Source organism: Pteropus vampyrus, unplaced genomic scaffold, assembly GCF_000151845.1.
Source record: "Pteropus vampyrus isolate Shadow unplaced genomic scaffold, Pvam_2.0 Scaffold56, whole genome shotgun sequence".
NCBI classification, from domain to species: Eukaryota; Metazoa; Chordata; class Mammalia; order Chiroptera; family Pteropodidae; genus Pteropus; species Pteropus vampyrus.
Window position 1 is genome coordinate 5,649,880 of NW_011888837.1, and position 13,703 is coordinate 5,663,582.

Genomic DNA, 13,703 nt, shown 5'->3' on the forward strand with positions numbered 1-13,703 from the left:
AGATATTTCTCCCAATTTTTGACCACCACACGTGGTGTGCGACCAGCCCAGTTTCGCATCTCTGCCCCTCCTAGTGGTCTTGAGGTGGCCTCTTGGGTTGTGCCCAGTTGTAGGACTTCTGTTTAGCTGGACTTCAGGCAACTCCCAATCAATTTTCAATGAAAGTAGTATTAAAGTTAATTGAGACATTACTGTAACTTTGAAAAATTTTTTAAGCTGTCTGGGTGTTATGTTTTTTTCTCTGTAAGTGAGAATTTTGGATTAGCTCAGTGGCCTTCAGATGTTTCCTTAAAGTCCTGGCTTGAGACTAAGGGGTTGGGTCTAAACCCCTCTCTTCAACCGGAACCTCTCTGCTTTATCTGTTTATATACTGCAATTCCATGGAAGATGTTTGTTTATACAGTTCTAAAAGTAGGAACAACATTAGATTAGAATCGAGGTCAATATAGCTCTAAATTTTATAAGCTTCTCACTTAAACAATCTCATTTTCTTGGAAATATTTTAATTTTATTCTGAGGATGTCTTTTTGGTTAAAACAGAAGGCAAAGTTTTTTAATACAATTGAATGACCTCAACAATAACAATAAAATTGAGCATGTAGGAGGAGGGTAGTATAGCAGTGCTAAAGAGCATGGACCCTAGAGTCAGATTACAGTACAGGCCAGAATCCTGATGTCACCACTAATTTGCTTTACGACTTTGGACTTCTAGTTTAACCTCTTCAGATCTATTGTTTTCATCTCTTTATAAGGGAGATAAAATGTTTAGTTCATATGGTCATAGCAAAGATTAAATGAGATAATACATGTAAAGGACTTGGTAGATGTTTAATAATAATAAACATCTACTGGAAACTTTTTCATGTACCAGCCAAAATGCTAAATGCTTTGCATGCATTTTCTTATTTAATCCTATAATAATGTCAGAAGAAGAACCTAAGACACCAAAAATGAAGTATCTTGCTCAAGTTCAGAGTAGAAATAGAGTTAGGATTTGAACCAAGATCTGTCTCATTTCTTAGTTCTGTTGTAATTTTATTTTATATCAGTGTTACTATAAGTTCATTTATTTAAAAAATGTATCTAAGATGATCATTTTTTCAGTCAACCATTAAAGTAGTTCATAAAGAAGTCTTGTAGGACCACAAGTTTCATTTCATAAATGGAATCCACTGATAAACTAATAACATTGAAAGAGTACTGTTGTCTTCCTAAGATATTTTTTGTTCTTTATAGAGGGCTTGCACAACAAGCCAGTATTCCCCAGGGGATGTTATTATTATGATTGCTTGCCATTGAGAAATTTACTGAAAGCAGTTGTGACATGTTAAGGCTAAGGAATGCCAGTAAATAAAGCTGAGTTGCATGTCTGATATAAAGTGTACTTAAGAGTTTGCGCCTTCTTGCCTGAAAAAAAGTCCTCAGGAGGTTATCTTTACTCAAAGTTTTTTTAAAAACAAAATTTTAGTTAGGGAACAACCCCTTTTCTCTTACTTCCAGATCTTAAAACTACACCAAAACTAGACCTAGAACTTGTTTCCATGTGAATTCTTCCTAAAGCTCCTAGTCACAGGCCTATACAGGGCCTTGACCAAATGACTGAACAAAATAGTTCTGAGGCCTTGTAGAATATCCAACCTAATTAGGGTGCCTCAAATGCATACACTGTTTATTTTGGATTTTTCAGTTGACTTTTCAGATATATCTGAAAGTGATTTAGGTTGTTTCAAAGTAGACTTACTCAGAAGAAGAGCCCTTTAGGCTTGGCATTCTGTTTAGAGGGAAAGATGGAGATTAGGGGTAACCTACTGAGCAGATCAGTTGGATATTGTCTATTCAGTATGCACAGTTGCATTCATGTCCTCCTTGATGGTGTTAAAAAATTGTTATTTTAATTTCTTTTGAATTTAATTCAAGATGGCAAACAAACATTTATTGGCATCTATCATATGGAAAACATTGTACTAGGTGCTGGGGAGGATAGAAATATGCAAACACATCTTTTAATATATTTGAGACTGTGATTGAGTGATGGAAGGATAGAAGCCAAGTGCCATGGGAGTATGCAGCTGGAAAGAGATTTAGATTTTCATTATGGTTTCTTACAAAAGAAGTATAATTTCTTATGCCTTAAATTATAATCAGTGAATAGTTCTGGATTAATGAGAGGACATGTAGTAGAATTAAAATATTAAAAACAAAACATATCAGTTCTGTTACTTACAGATGTGAGAGATACAGAAAAGATGAATGAACTTTTCATAATTATTTTTCTGTTGTTGTGTATTTAGAAAAAAGTGGAGCCATTTGCCAGTGTTCTTAGTTTTCCATACCCATTTACTTCAGAAATTAATAAAGTTGCTGTATTTACAGGGGTGAGTAACCTTTATCAACTTTTTCTATCATTTAATTTTTTTACATGTCACATTAACCAATGATTAGAATAACTGAATGAGTAGCGTTAGAGAAAATTCTGGCATTCACCTCGTCTTATTTTTCCCATTGGTAGCTCAAAGCAGTAAGATGACTCATTTGAGGTTATGTCATTAGTGTGAGAAAGAGCTAAGCTAGAACATTAACTTCATCATTACTAATCTACCACATTGTTTCTCACAAGAAACTGAAGCATAGAATTTATCCTCGTAGCTCCTGCTTCCTGCTTAAACTCCTCTTCTCAGACAACAACAGTAAAATTATTTTAAAGCAAAGGGTCTACTTAATGGTGTGAAGACATAGAAAGCACAGTTTTAAAAATATTTAGTCTGGAAAGTTAAAGTCAAGGCTATAACAAATATAGTAACAATAGCATTTGTTTATAATGTGTTTATGAATTTGTTTTGTAAAGTATTTTGATTCTCCTCCATGTGCTTCATTTTCAAGGAAGAAATTTTTACTTTTTTTTTCCAGAAAAGTAGAGAATATAGCTGTTGGAATGCCACAAAACTTAAATAACTATGAGTGATATATTTTCACAGTGAAACCAAATGGTATAAATGGAACATAGAGAAAGAAAATAACTAATACTATGTATATTTCTTCTGAGTTTTCAGACAACAGAATAAATTTTGGTTCTATTCTTTCTTAAATTAAAAATCTTTTTCCAGATTGGTTTGATAAAATGTCTCCATTTAAGTTAGCAAAACTAAATATATCTTAAACTTTTAGTTTTGGAAGATGTTGTATTGATGGCATTGAAAGTTAGGTTGAACCACTCAGTAAGTTCTGAATGCCATTTTGATGTTACAATGCCATTTCCTCATGTTACAATAAACACCTCAATCACCTACAAGCTAAACTTGTTCTGAATGCAGTATTTCTGATGCATCTAATTGAAAATTGATATTTTCTTTCATTCATTCATCCATTCATTCAGGCGAGGCAACCCTTATTTGACCTCACAGATTGCAAGAACCTTGTCAGCTTACAATCCCTTATTTTTTATTTTTTACTCCTACAGCACCTGATTTTCCTAGGTGGTCTCCCATCCAGGTACTAACTAGGCCAAACCCTGCTTAGCTTTCTAGATCAGACGAGATCGGGCTTGTTCAGGGTGGCATGGCCATAGACAGTGCATTTTCAGTTAAAAGTAAAAACCACACTTTTTATTTTGAACTGTAATATTATTTCTGCCTATTAAAATACTTGAAAGCAGACTGAATTTGTTTAAAGATTGATGTTCAAACTATTATATCTTGGTAGAATGCATCAGAAATTAAAATAGCGGAAGAAAATGGAGCTGCGTTTGCAGGAGGAACTAATCTGATTCAGAAGGTACAAAGTTCTTTACATATTCATTAGTTATAGAAATTGTTCTGTTGTCTTTGCCATCTATTGATTTATTACATGTGGACCAAAACCAATATGCTCATATCTTTTGATAGTTGGTTAGTAGGGCTTTATAGAACATGGGAAAAATTTCTTACTCTTTTGCATATCAAAATGAAACTAAAAAAACTGTCTAAATGGTTTGATATTAATTATGCTCGATTTATAGTGTTTTTTCCTTCATTTCTATATTTTTATGAGAATTTTGTGGGTTGACTGGAAGGGGCAAAATGAGTCCTAATGGTTTTGAATGTGAGATTTAAAATAAAATCCAAAAAGTAGCACACATGTATATCTCTATTCATGTTTTAAAGATCAAATATTTGTTTTGCCTTTTTGGAGTAAAAATTGTGATTAATAGATCACAAAGGGTAGTATCTGACCTCTGTAATACAGTACTTTTGGTTATTCTTTTCATACCCCGCCTTTTCACCTCCCTCCCTTCAGTTCAGTGTGGCATAGGTTCAGCATGGAGGCAACAAATTATTATGTAGCCTGCCTTGAAAAAATAACGAAGAATTTGTGGAGCTCATTTGAAAGAGGACAACATTTTTTTTTTTTAATAGGTGGAAGAAGAGGCATGTCTGTTGAATTTTGGGAATTATTTCTGAAAATACAAAAGATTTTTCTTAATATTCTCTAAAATCTTTTTCAAGTTTAATCATTTAGACTGTGAAGTACTTTTTTTTTTTTTTAAGAACAGGAAAAAGTGATTTGAAAACTTATCTTTTGTACCATATCAAGATTTTTATTTGGGGGAAGTTTTATTTTTTTCTACCATAGTAGTACTCTAAATTTGTTATGGATTCTGGATTTTTAAGTAGTGTCTCCAGAATGATTTTTGGGAGCAGAACTAATGGGGAACATAAAAAGATTATGCTTTCATACCGATTCTAGGTCAGAATTAAAGAATGGTTTCCAATTCTTTCTGATGTATCATGAATCTTAATAAAATTATTTTAATTGTAAAAATAAACAATATTACAAATTGTTTGGAATTTGAGAGTACAGCTTGGTGTCGGCGCCGAGCTGATTGAGAAGGGAAGGTTTCGATGGTGAGACGCCCAGTTGGAAGAATGCATAAGAGGCCAACATGAGAATGAAACAGCGGGCACCAACTTTATTGTGGGGACCGCAGTTCTATTGCGGGGAGCGTCGTATCGTATGCACTTTTTGTGCTCCCCTTCTGCTCCCCAGGAGACTGCATGGCTCTACGCATATCAGAGCTCAATAGTGGCTTTCAGCCACACATGCGTGATAGCATAAGTTGAACTGTGTTTACATATTTTAAGCGCAAGTGCCCTGCTACACTAATGTAACATTTTAAATCCGGGATCCTATTCCTAGCCATAAGCCTGGATCACAGTCAGACCTGGGACCGCCAGGCCTGGGACCTACACTCCATCCCTACAGAGTTACAACACAGGATCTGGCCTAGAGGGCGCTACCTTGAGCCCACAATCTACTTGACATTCCTGAAGTGGCTTAGCCCCACAAGGCATCATCCCCCAGGGTTCTCTTTATCCTCCATCTCTCTGGGTGCTGCTCAGCACACCAGGGGCATTGTGACACGGCAACTTGTGCTTGTGCCCATGTCAACAATAGCCCCCATTTCACGGTACAAGCCATCTGTGTACCAGGCATCCTCAGGGATGGGAGTCCAATTCTTTACATAGGGACTCGGTATGTCTCCCATCTCAGCAACCTCCGCCAAGAGCTCTGCTTGGAACTGCACGGTCCCAATAGGGGGTACAGTTAACCTGACTGGGGGCTTGCAGAGAACTGTGCCCGCTGCCCCAGGTACATCCCTCCACTTGGACAGTGTGGGGTCTGTGCAATTCCCATAGAGGGAGTCTTCCCTAAGTTAACCACAGCCACCCCTCCACAGGGTACGTGGATTGCATGATTATGAGATTAGGGACATTGATGGCCTCATTGGCCAGAGGGCTGCATACATGGCAGCCAGTTGTTTCTCTATCAGAGAATGCTGTGCTTCCGTGCTTTTCCACATTTGGGACCAGAAGCCTATCAATACCTTCTGGGAAGTGTGCTTCTGCCACAAGCCCCATGCAAACCCTATATCATCTACCTGCACTGTAAGCAGGAATGTGAGGGCTGGATCTGTTACGCGTAGAGTTTGGGCTTGTGCTACAGCTTGCTTTGTAGCCTTAAAGGCCTCCTCCATCTCGGGGGTCCAATCCCATTGGGCACCCCATCACACTAGACAGTGCAGGGATTGCATCAAGAAGGCCAAATGGAGGATGAACACTCTCTAAAACCTCAGCAGTCCCAAATAGGTTTAGAGCTACTTCACAGTCTCAGGTCGGGGATATGCCTGTATCTTATCAATCACTGCCTCTGGCATTACTTTTGTCTTACCCAACCAGACAACTCCCAAGAATTTGACAGAGAACCCAGGTCCCTGAACCTTGTCCTTGTTGACTGCCCCACCCCAGTTGATGAGAACTTCTCGCAGGCTGGTCGCAGCTTCTTCTAGTTCTGTAAGAGAATCAGGGATTACCATTATATCATCAGTGTAATGATACAAGTGCCCTACGGGCGGTTGTTTCCATGTGACTAAATCTTGAGCCACGAGACCATGGTACAAGGTAGGGCTAGAGTAAAAGGCATTTGCCAAGTCTACCACATAATGGTATCGTCCAAGTTCTTGTGACAGCCGGTCCATGATGTACGTGATGTTTGGCACGGCAACATGCAGGGGCGGCATAACCTTATTTAGCTCCCACAGCCTCAGGTCAACCTGCTCCCCCGCCAACTGGGTGCCCTGGCCGAATCCCTAATCAGGGAGATAATCGGCCAGCCGTACCTCATGGGTTTGGTTTTCCTGGGAATAGGAGTGAATTGCTAGTCAGGGCACAGTTGATTCCATAGCGCCAGCAGCACTTCATTAGGTTGCAGCTCAATCTTTTCTGCAGCGACCCCTGCTGTGAGGAGATCAAACTGCATTTGCCTGCAGCTCACTCTCACAGCCTAACAGCTTGGGCGCTGCTCTGCGCCCGCTTTTTAGCCACACCTCCGTCCATGCACTGGCTGATCTGGAAGTGCTGCGGGCAGTAGGGCGTGCACTTGGGTGGAATGCTCCTTGTGTTTCACTTCCACATCCCCCAACCTAGCCATAGTGGAAGTCACCTTGTGGATCCGCCTATCCACCTAAGGGGCCAGCAGAGCCGCCATGGGGCCAAAAGTCAACATCAAGTCCTTCATACGGGTAGTAAATACCTCTTCATCAGGGCTTGTTTACTGGGCACAGAACATCATCCGTTGCATGCCCATTTCTTGAATTATCTGGACCAGATCTAAGTACGTGGTCCATCTGCTCACTGTCTCTGGCAGCTCCCCCGGGTCGGCCCACAGTCTGGGCAGAGGACATGAGCCAGTTAAACAGCACCTCATGCCTTACACGCCACATTCTGGAGGCCTGCCTGAGGGATGGTATCACTGTTACAGAGGCCAGCTGAGCCATCTCTTCCAGAGATAATTCAGTCCTTTTGGCCCCGTCATCCCACAGCCACAGCAGCCACCCCAGAACCATCTCTCTGGTTCTCTGCCATACCTGTTTTGTAAGGCCCCGGAGTTTGGCGGGGATGTACTAGATCAAGGTGGTTTGCTTTTTAACCTAGGGGGGCGCCATCAGTTGGCCATCTCCGCCCTTCCTGCCGGGGGCCAATGGCTGTTCCACTTCAGCCTGCTGCCATATCATCAGCTGCACCTGCTGTAGTACCGCCAGTAGGCTCCCAGACCGAGATGATGGCAGTGACCCGTCAGGACCCTGCAGCATATGTTCTGCTGCCGTCGGCTTCTTTTCCAGAGCTTTGTTGTGGCGTTGTAGCTACTGTACCCTCTGAGCCTGATCCTGAACCTCCAGGCTGGCCTGCCACAGCACCACCAGGAATATCCAGGCTACCTGACCCACTTCCTCCTGGTAGTGTCGGGACATTTGGCTCCAGCATCTCCAGGGCTTTCCGGACATCCTCTGGATGAGGCTTCACTTCATCCCAATCTTCCGGGGGTGTCCATGTAGCCAGATATGCGGCCACGGAATACCACTGGGAGGCGAGGGGCCACACGTCCTCCACTCGGGTCTCCTTCACCTGGGGACCATCTGGAGTGCTGGGAGCTGTACTCACCTTGTCATCCTGCCAACTACGCCAAGTGTCAGCAGACAGCTGATTGAGAAAGGAAGGTTTTGATGGTGAGACACTCAGTTGGAGGAATGCACAAGAGGCCGACGTGAGAATGAAACGGCAGGCACCAACTTTATTGTGGGGAGTGCAGTTCCGTTGCGGGGAGTGCAGTTCTGTTGTGGGGAGCGTGATATTGCATGCACTTCTCCCCTTCTTGTGCTCCCCTTCTACTCCCCAAGGGACCACATGGCTCCACACATATCAGAGTACAATAATGGCATTCAGCCACACATGTGTGATACCATAAGCTGAATTATGTTTACATATTTTAGGCTCAGGCACCCTACTACACTAATGTAACATTCTAAATCCGGGGTCCTATTCCTAGTCACAAACCTGGATCACAGCCAGACCTGGGACCAGCCAGGCTTGGGACCTACACTTGGTCTCTGCAATCAGAGAACTATTCTTATTAAACTTGTGTACTGCATTCCATCTGTTTTCTTCCTGTAGGTGTGAGAGTATGTTGTAGAACTGTCATAGCAACGATGGAGTTTAAATAGATACCTCCACTCTTTAAATGTTGAGGAGTTACTTCTCAAGAAAGTAATGATAAAGAAGCAGAAAGTGTTCTGCAGTACTAAGTTCATTAAATAAAACAAATTTTAAAAGTTACCCAAATAAGGAATCCAAGTACATTTTGAAATTGTTTGGTAAATAAAATACTACAGGTACAAAATTACTCTTTAGGTGCCCAGGAATGATCTATTAATAGAAGAGAAAATGCCACCTATATAAAGCATCATAACCAGTACATTATTGCAAGTTACTCCCAGGTATCTTTTAATACTCTTCCATGTTATTTTTAGAAGGTATTCAGATTGTGAGGTAAATTCAATACAGTTTTATAAATAGTACCTTGGCTGCAATTTTTTTTACACATTCTTGTATTTTTTAATTAAATACTGTTCTACTTAGTGCTTATAATAGGTGGAGATAGGATAAATTTACTGAACTTTTAGTCATTTCTTAGATAAGATATTTATTTACTAAATTCATTTTCCTTTATTTTGAACCGTCACAAGTATGCTTGCTTCTGAGGGATTTTAAAATAATTTTGCTTTTACAAAATTATTATAAAAACTGGATAAACCTAAACCGTGTAAAATATTTAGCTAAATCCTTGGCATGCGGTAAGTGCTCATTTAATGCAAGTTGTTATTGTTAAGAGAAACATTTTGTTATCTAAGGAGTAAAGAATTTGTAAGAAAGAATAGTAACAGGAAGATAAAATTTCAGAATCACAGCCTAATTTGGCCAGAGTTAAAGTTTTTAGGTTTCCCAAACCAAGGGTTTGAATAATATATTGTGGTAAGCAAAAAGAATCATTGTAAAATATGTTTTGCCCAGGCAATATTGTTCTACAAAGCTTTTTCATTTTATAACCAACTAAATTTTTAAATGGAGTGTATTGTAGTAGTATAATTATTTTGGGTGCTTGCCTGAATTAATTTAAAATGTCTTTAAAAATTGGTATTCTCTTTGTTCTTAGAGTGGAATTAGAGTCTGTAAAATAAACTATAAGTGAACTTTTACAGTTCATTATTTTGAGAATTTTAGTTTCAGTTCTTTGTGAAAATAATTATAGATTCAGTTCTTTCAATGTTCTAAATTTAGGAAGGCGTTGTATTTGCTACTAATTTGGCAGCTAGTGGTTATTAATTTTACATATCTCTTGCAAAATTTTCAGCATGTTTATTTTTAATGGACATATGAATATAGCTTTGTGGGATTATGAGCCGCATACACATCAATTTTATGTTCTAACTTATAATACTTTTGCCTAACATAACCCCATGGAAGAAGTAAAACTATTAAATATATATTTTTAAGTGTCTGTGGCTATTTTTAGAAAGAAAAAGATCAGAAAATGTTTTGCTGCCAGAGGTTTTCATAATTGGTAAATGTATTCATATGATCTTTGTATTTGAATTAAAGATTTATGCCTAATGTCTGTTTTCTAAATTATAAGGGAAATTATTGCATTATACTGTATTTTCAGAAGGATAAAGCTTTTTGTATTTTTTCCCTGATTATCAGATTTTGGATGATGAAATTCAATCAGATTATTATGTAGCTGTTCCAGAAATAATGCCTGAGCTTAATCCGTTAAAGAAGAAGCTGAAAAAAAGATTTCCAAAGTTTACTCGAAGTAAGGGAGTATTCTTTTCTTTAATTTGTTGTTTTTTAAATTACAGTTTGTATTGAGTATTTTGTTAGTTTCAAGTGTACAGCATAATGGCTAGACTTTTTTTATAATTTATGAAATGATCCCTCTAATAAGTCTAGTGCCCACTTGGCACCATACATAGTTATTACAGTATTATTGACTTTATTCCCTATGCTGTATTTTACTTCCTCATGACCATTTTATAAGTGCTAGTTTGTCTTAAAGGGGAGAATTCTTTCTATTATTTCAATATGCTATCAAAAACTTTGTAATATATGTTTAGTTAGAAAACAAAATTGTTAATATACATGTAGAAAAAAATAATATGTCCTGCTATTTGAGTTTTGTGTTATATAAGAACATGTATATTTGTTTTTTTTTTTTCCTTTGAAACTGTTATTGGTAATCTAATATAATTTGAAAACCTAGTTACTATATAATACTTTATATTTAGGCTGTATTTTAGCTTGAAATTAATGGAATGTATTACCTAATAGGTATGTTGCCATCATACTGTTTTATATGTCTTTATCAATAATGTTTATGCTCGTTTATGTCAGCATTCAACATATATATGAAGCCATCATAGTTTCTTTTATGTGGTTCTGGATATTTGCTATAGATAGGTGTTATTGCAAATAAAATTTTATAGTATAAACAGAATAGATATATTTAAATTGTATTAGTAGATTGGGCTTCACATTTCAACTCTAGCTGAGCTGAAAAATCCTGCTAAAATTCTTCATACATGTTAGCTACTAACACTTATCTGAATCATAGATCATGTTCTGTAGTTGAAGCAATTTCATATGTACTCTCCAATTCTTTTGTTGTACTAGAGTTTTATTTGTTTATTTTTGGTGGCCTGCATTGAATAACACATCGTTATTAGATCTCAGACTGTTTGGCACTTTTTACTAGGGATTTCCATTACAATATAGTATTTGTTATCATGGAATCAGACTTAATAGTCTTTTCTAAGTAAGACTTGAAATTGAAATTTATTTTAAAAATTAAACACAAATTACAGTTTAATTTGATGAAAATATTTCTCATAATTTTTTTCTAATTAAAATCAAGATTAACAAAACCCAACAATACTAAAAATAGTCAATTAAAATGAAACCGGATACTGAATATATTCTGTATTTAGCTACCTCCTTGCTTTGCATGCTGAACTGGTTTCTCACAGAAGTTAATTTTGTCACCTTTGCTTCTTTATCCATTCTCTGAGTAACCCTTTTGGCCTCCATTTTCCGTAGCCTTGAGGGTTTTTTTGGTTTTTTTGTTTGTTTGTTTTACCATTTTCATCTCAAAATTTGGCACTGTTGTTTTTAGTCTGAAAGGTTTTCAAATAACTTCTTTGTTTCAAATAAGAAAAATTTCCCTTTAAAATGTTTATTTGTATTAATGGCTTTACCCTAGTTCTACTTTTGTAATGAATCATACCTTCCAAACACCAGGGTCAAGTTACCTAGGTATGTCCCCGCCATTTGCTTAACAAAGCATCTTGAAAAAACAGGCAGACCTTTCTCCTCTACCTTTTTCTTTTCACCCCTACATGATCTGTTTAACAGTACTAGCAAAACATTTGTGTTCTTTAAACATGAAGACAAATGATTAACCTGTCAAAAATGTTAAAACAGGATACACCAGATGTGCATTAGAACAAATGAAGCTTGTATTATGCATTTTCAGAGCTTATTCAGATTCTTGTTTAGGAACATTTGATTCCCCTTATATCCAACAAAAGACTTTAGGGTAAAATAGAAATTACATTTTGAGCAAATGGATGAAATTTAAAAACCAACAAACAAGCCCCTGCAGCTGAGCTCATTAGTTTCCCATTTTGTCTTACATTTTGTTTTACTAATGGGAGTGGGTGTAACCATCCTGGCTGGATTGAATGTTCACGTTTTTGCAGCATGTTTAATGCTGCAGCTTCATTTGTTTGATTTTTTTAGTTTAATTGCTTATGTAACTGTAGGCAAGTTCTCTATTTTTCAAATGCATATTTGGCTTGTTTTCTTAGTATTTTTTATTTCAAGAAAAAAAGACATTTAAAACTTGCTTTTTAAAATTCTTAGAAGAAATTTGATTTCATTTTGCTTGTAAACTAGCTTTCCCCCCAAAAATACGTGTCCTCTGAAATTCTTTCATCTCTAATGTAGATAGATTTTGTTGATATTTTATTTATTCTTAATCTTATATATTATGCATTTACTTAAAAATTACTACTGTGAAAAATATCTCGACTTAATGGAATCAGGTTTCTATTAGCATAGATGGAAACAGTTGAAGTCTTTTAAACCATGCTAAATTATTGGCAGATGGGACAGACATGATTAGGAAATTGGACCCACTAATGTGTATTTATTTTCTTAATATACATCTCTTAGAATTGAGCATCAGTGCTCCAGTTGGAGTCTTGTTAAAAGAATACTCTGGCAGACCTGTCCAAAGAGCATTCATATCCGCTGAGTAGGACACTGCTTTTTGTGAGAAACTTGGTGTTGTATCATATTTGAGAGTAGTGAATGTAAATTTATTGAACTCTAATAGGAAATATTTTTAACTCATAGACTGATATGCTGTACTTCAGCACATTGCTTGCATTATTGAAATCGTTAGAACTCTGGTTATATAAAGAAAAATGCTGAAACGGAATTTTTGCAAGGTAATCAATTTGAAATTGTTCTTAATTTTTATTCCTTGTGTATTAGTTTAAAAACTATTTTTGTGTGAAAGATTCTAATGATAATTAGGTGTGGATATAATTGTTATAGATAAATTATTGATATATTGCAGCTGGTTCCATTACTCTTTCCTTCATTTCCTTTACTCCAGCCATAGTGGCCTCCTTGCCCTTCTTCATACACACTAAGTATTTTCCCTTCTCAGGTCTTTGGACTCATTGTCCTATTTGTTTGTAATGCTCTTTGCTTATTTTTCTGGCTACTTTTTCATTCAAATATCACCTAAACAGAAAGGCCTTCCATGACCATCCTATATAGAATATTACCTGCCACTTCCAATTATCACATTATCTCATTATTGTGTTTTTATATTCTTTTTAGGGCTTACCACTTTTGGGATCTTACATTTTTTATTTGTGGGTGTGTGTTCAGTCCTTCTATTAGAGTGAGGACATTTTTTGGGGGGTTTTGTCCACTGCTGTATTCTGTGCCTAGAATAGAAGCTGCACATAGTAGGTGCTTAACAAATATTTGTACAGTGAATGCACATTTAGTGTAGCATTCAGTTGGTAGAAGATAGAAATTGCTGCAACTAAAGACTATCTACAATTTATAGATTTTTTTGGATTAGAATAATTATATGTATTGAGTATTTGTTTTGTACCAAGCCTGAATTGTGATGGCTGTGAACAAGGCAGGCAAGGTCTTTGCTGTCTCGGAGCTAACAGTTTCATTTTCTGCAGTAGACAAACTGGTTCAACTGAGCATTTAATCATGCTCAGATTTCTCTAGTTGAACAAATAAACT

The 13,703-nt window shown here is 37.1% G+C and overlaps 1 protein-coding gene and 1 pseudogene across 2 annotated transcripts in view; one reads left to right on the forward strand and one right to left on the reverse strand.

The window, feature by feature from the left end:
• The window catches only part of MRPL1 (mitochondrial ribosomal protein L1), a 61,020-nt gene that overhangs the window by 14,679 nt on the left and 32,638 nt on the right, over positions 1-13,703 (forward strand). The window contains exons 4-6 of one of the 2 annotated variants that reach the window (XM_011360584.2): positions 2,292-2,375; positions 3,700-3,771; positions 10,071-10,182. In XM_011360584.2, coding sequence (XP_011358886.1) covers positions 2,292-2,375; positions 3,700-3,771; positions 10,071-10,182 — 268 coding nt within the window. The remainder of the gene's footprint in view (positions 1-2,291; positions 2,376-3,699; positions 3,772-10,070; positions 10,183-13,703) is intronic. The other variant, XM_023530887.1, reaches the window with a different exon arrangement.
• On the reverse strand, positions 3,449-3,567 carry LOC111740056 (annotated as a pseudogene).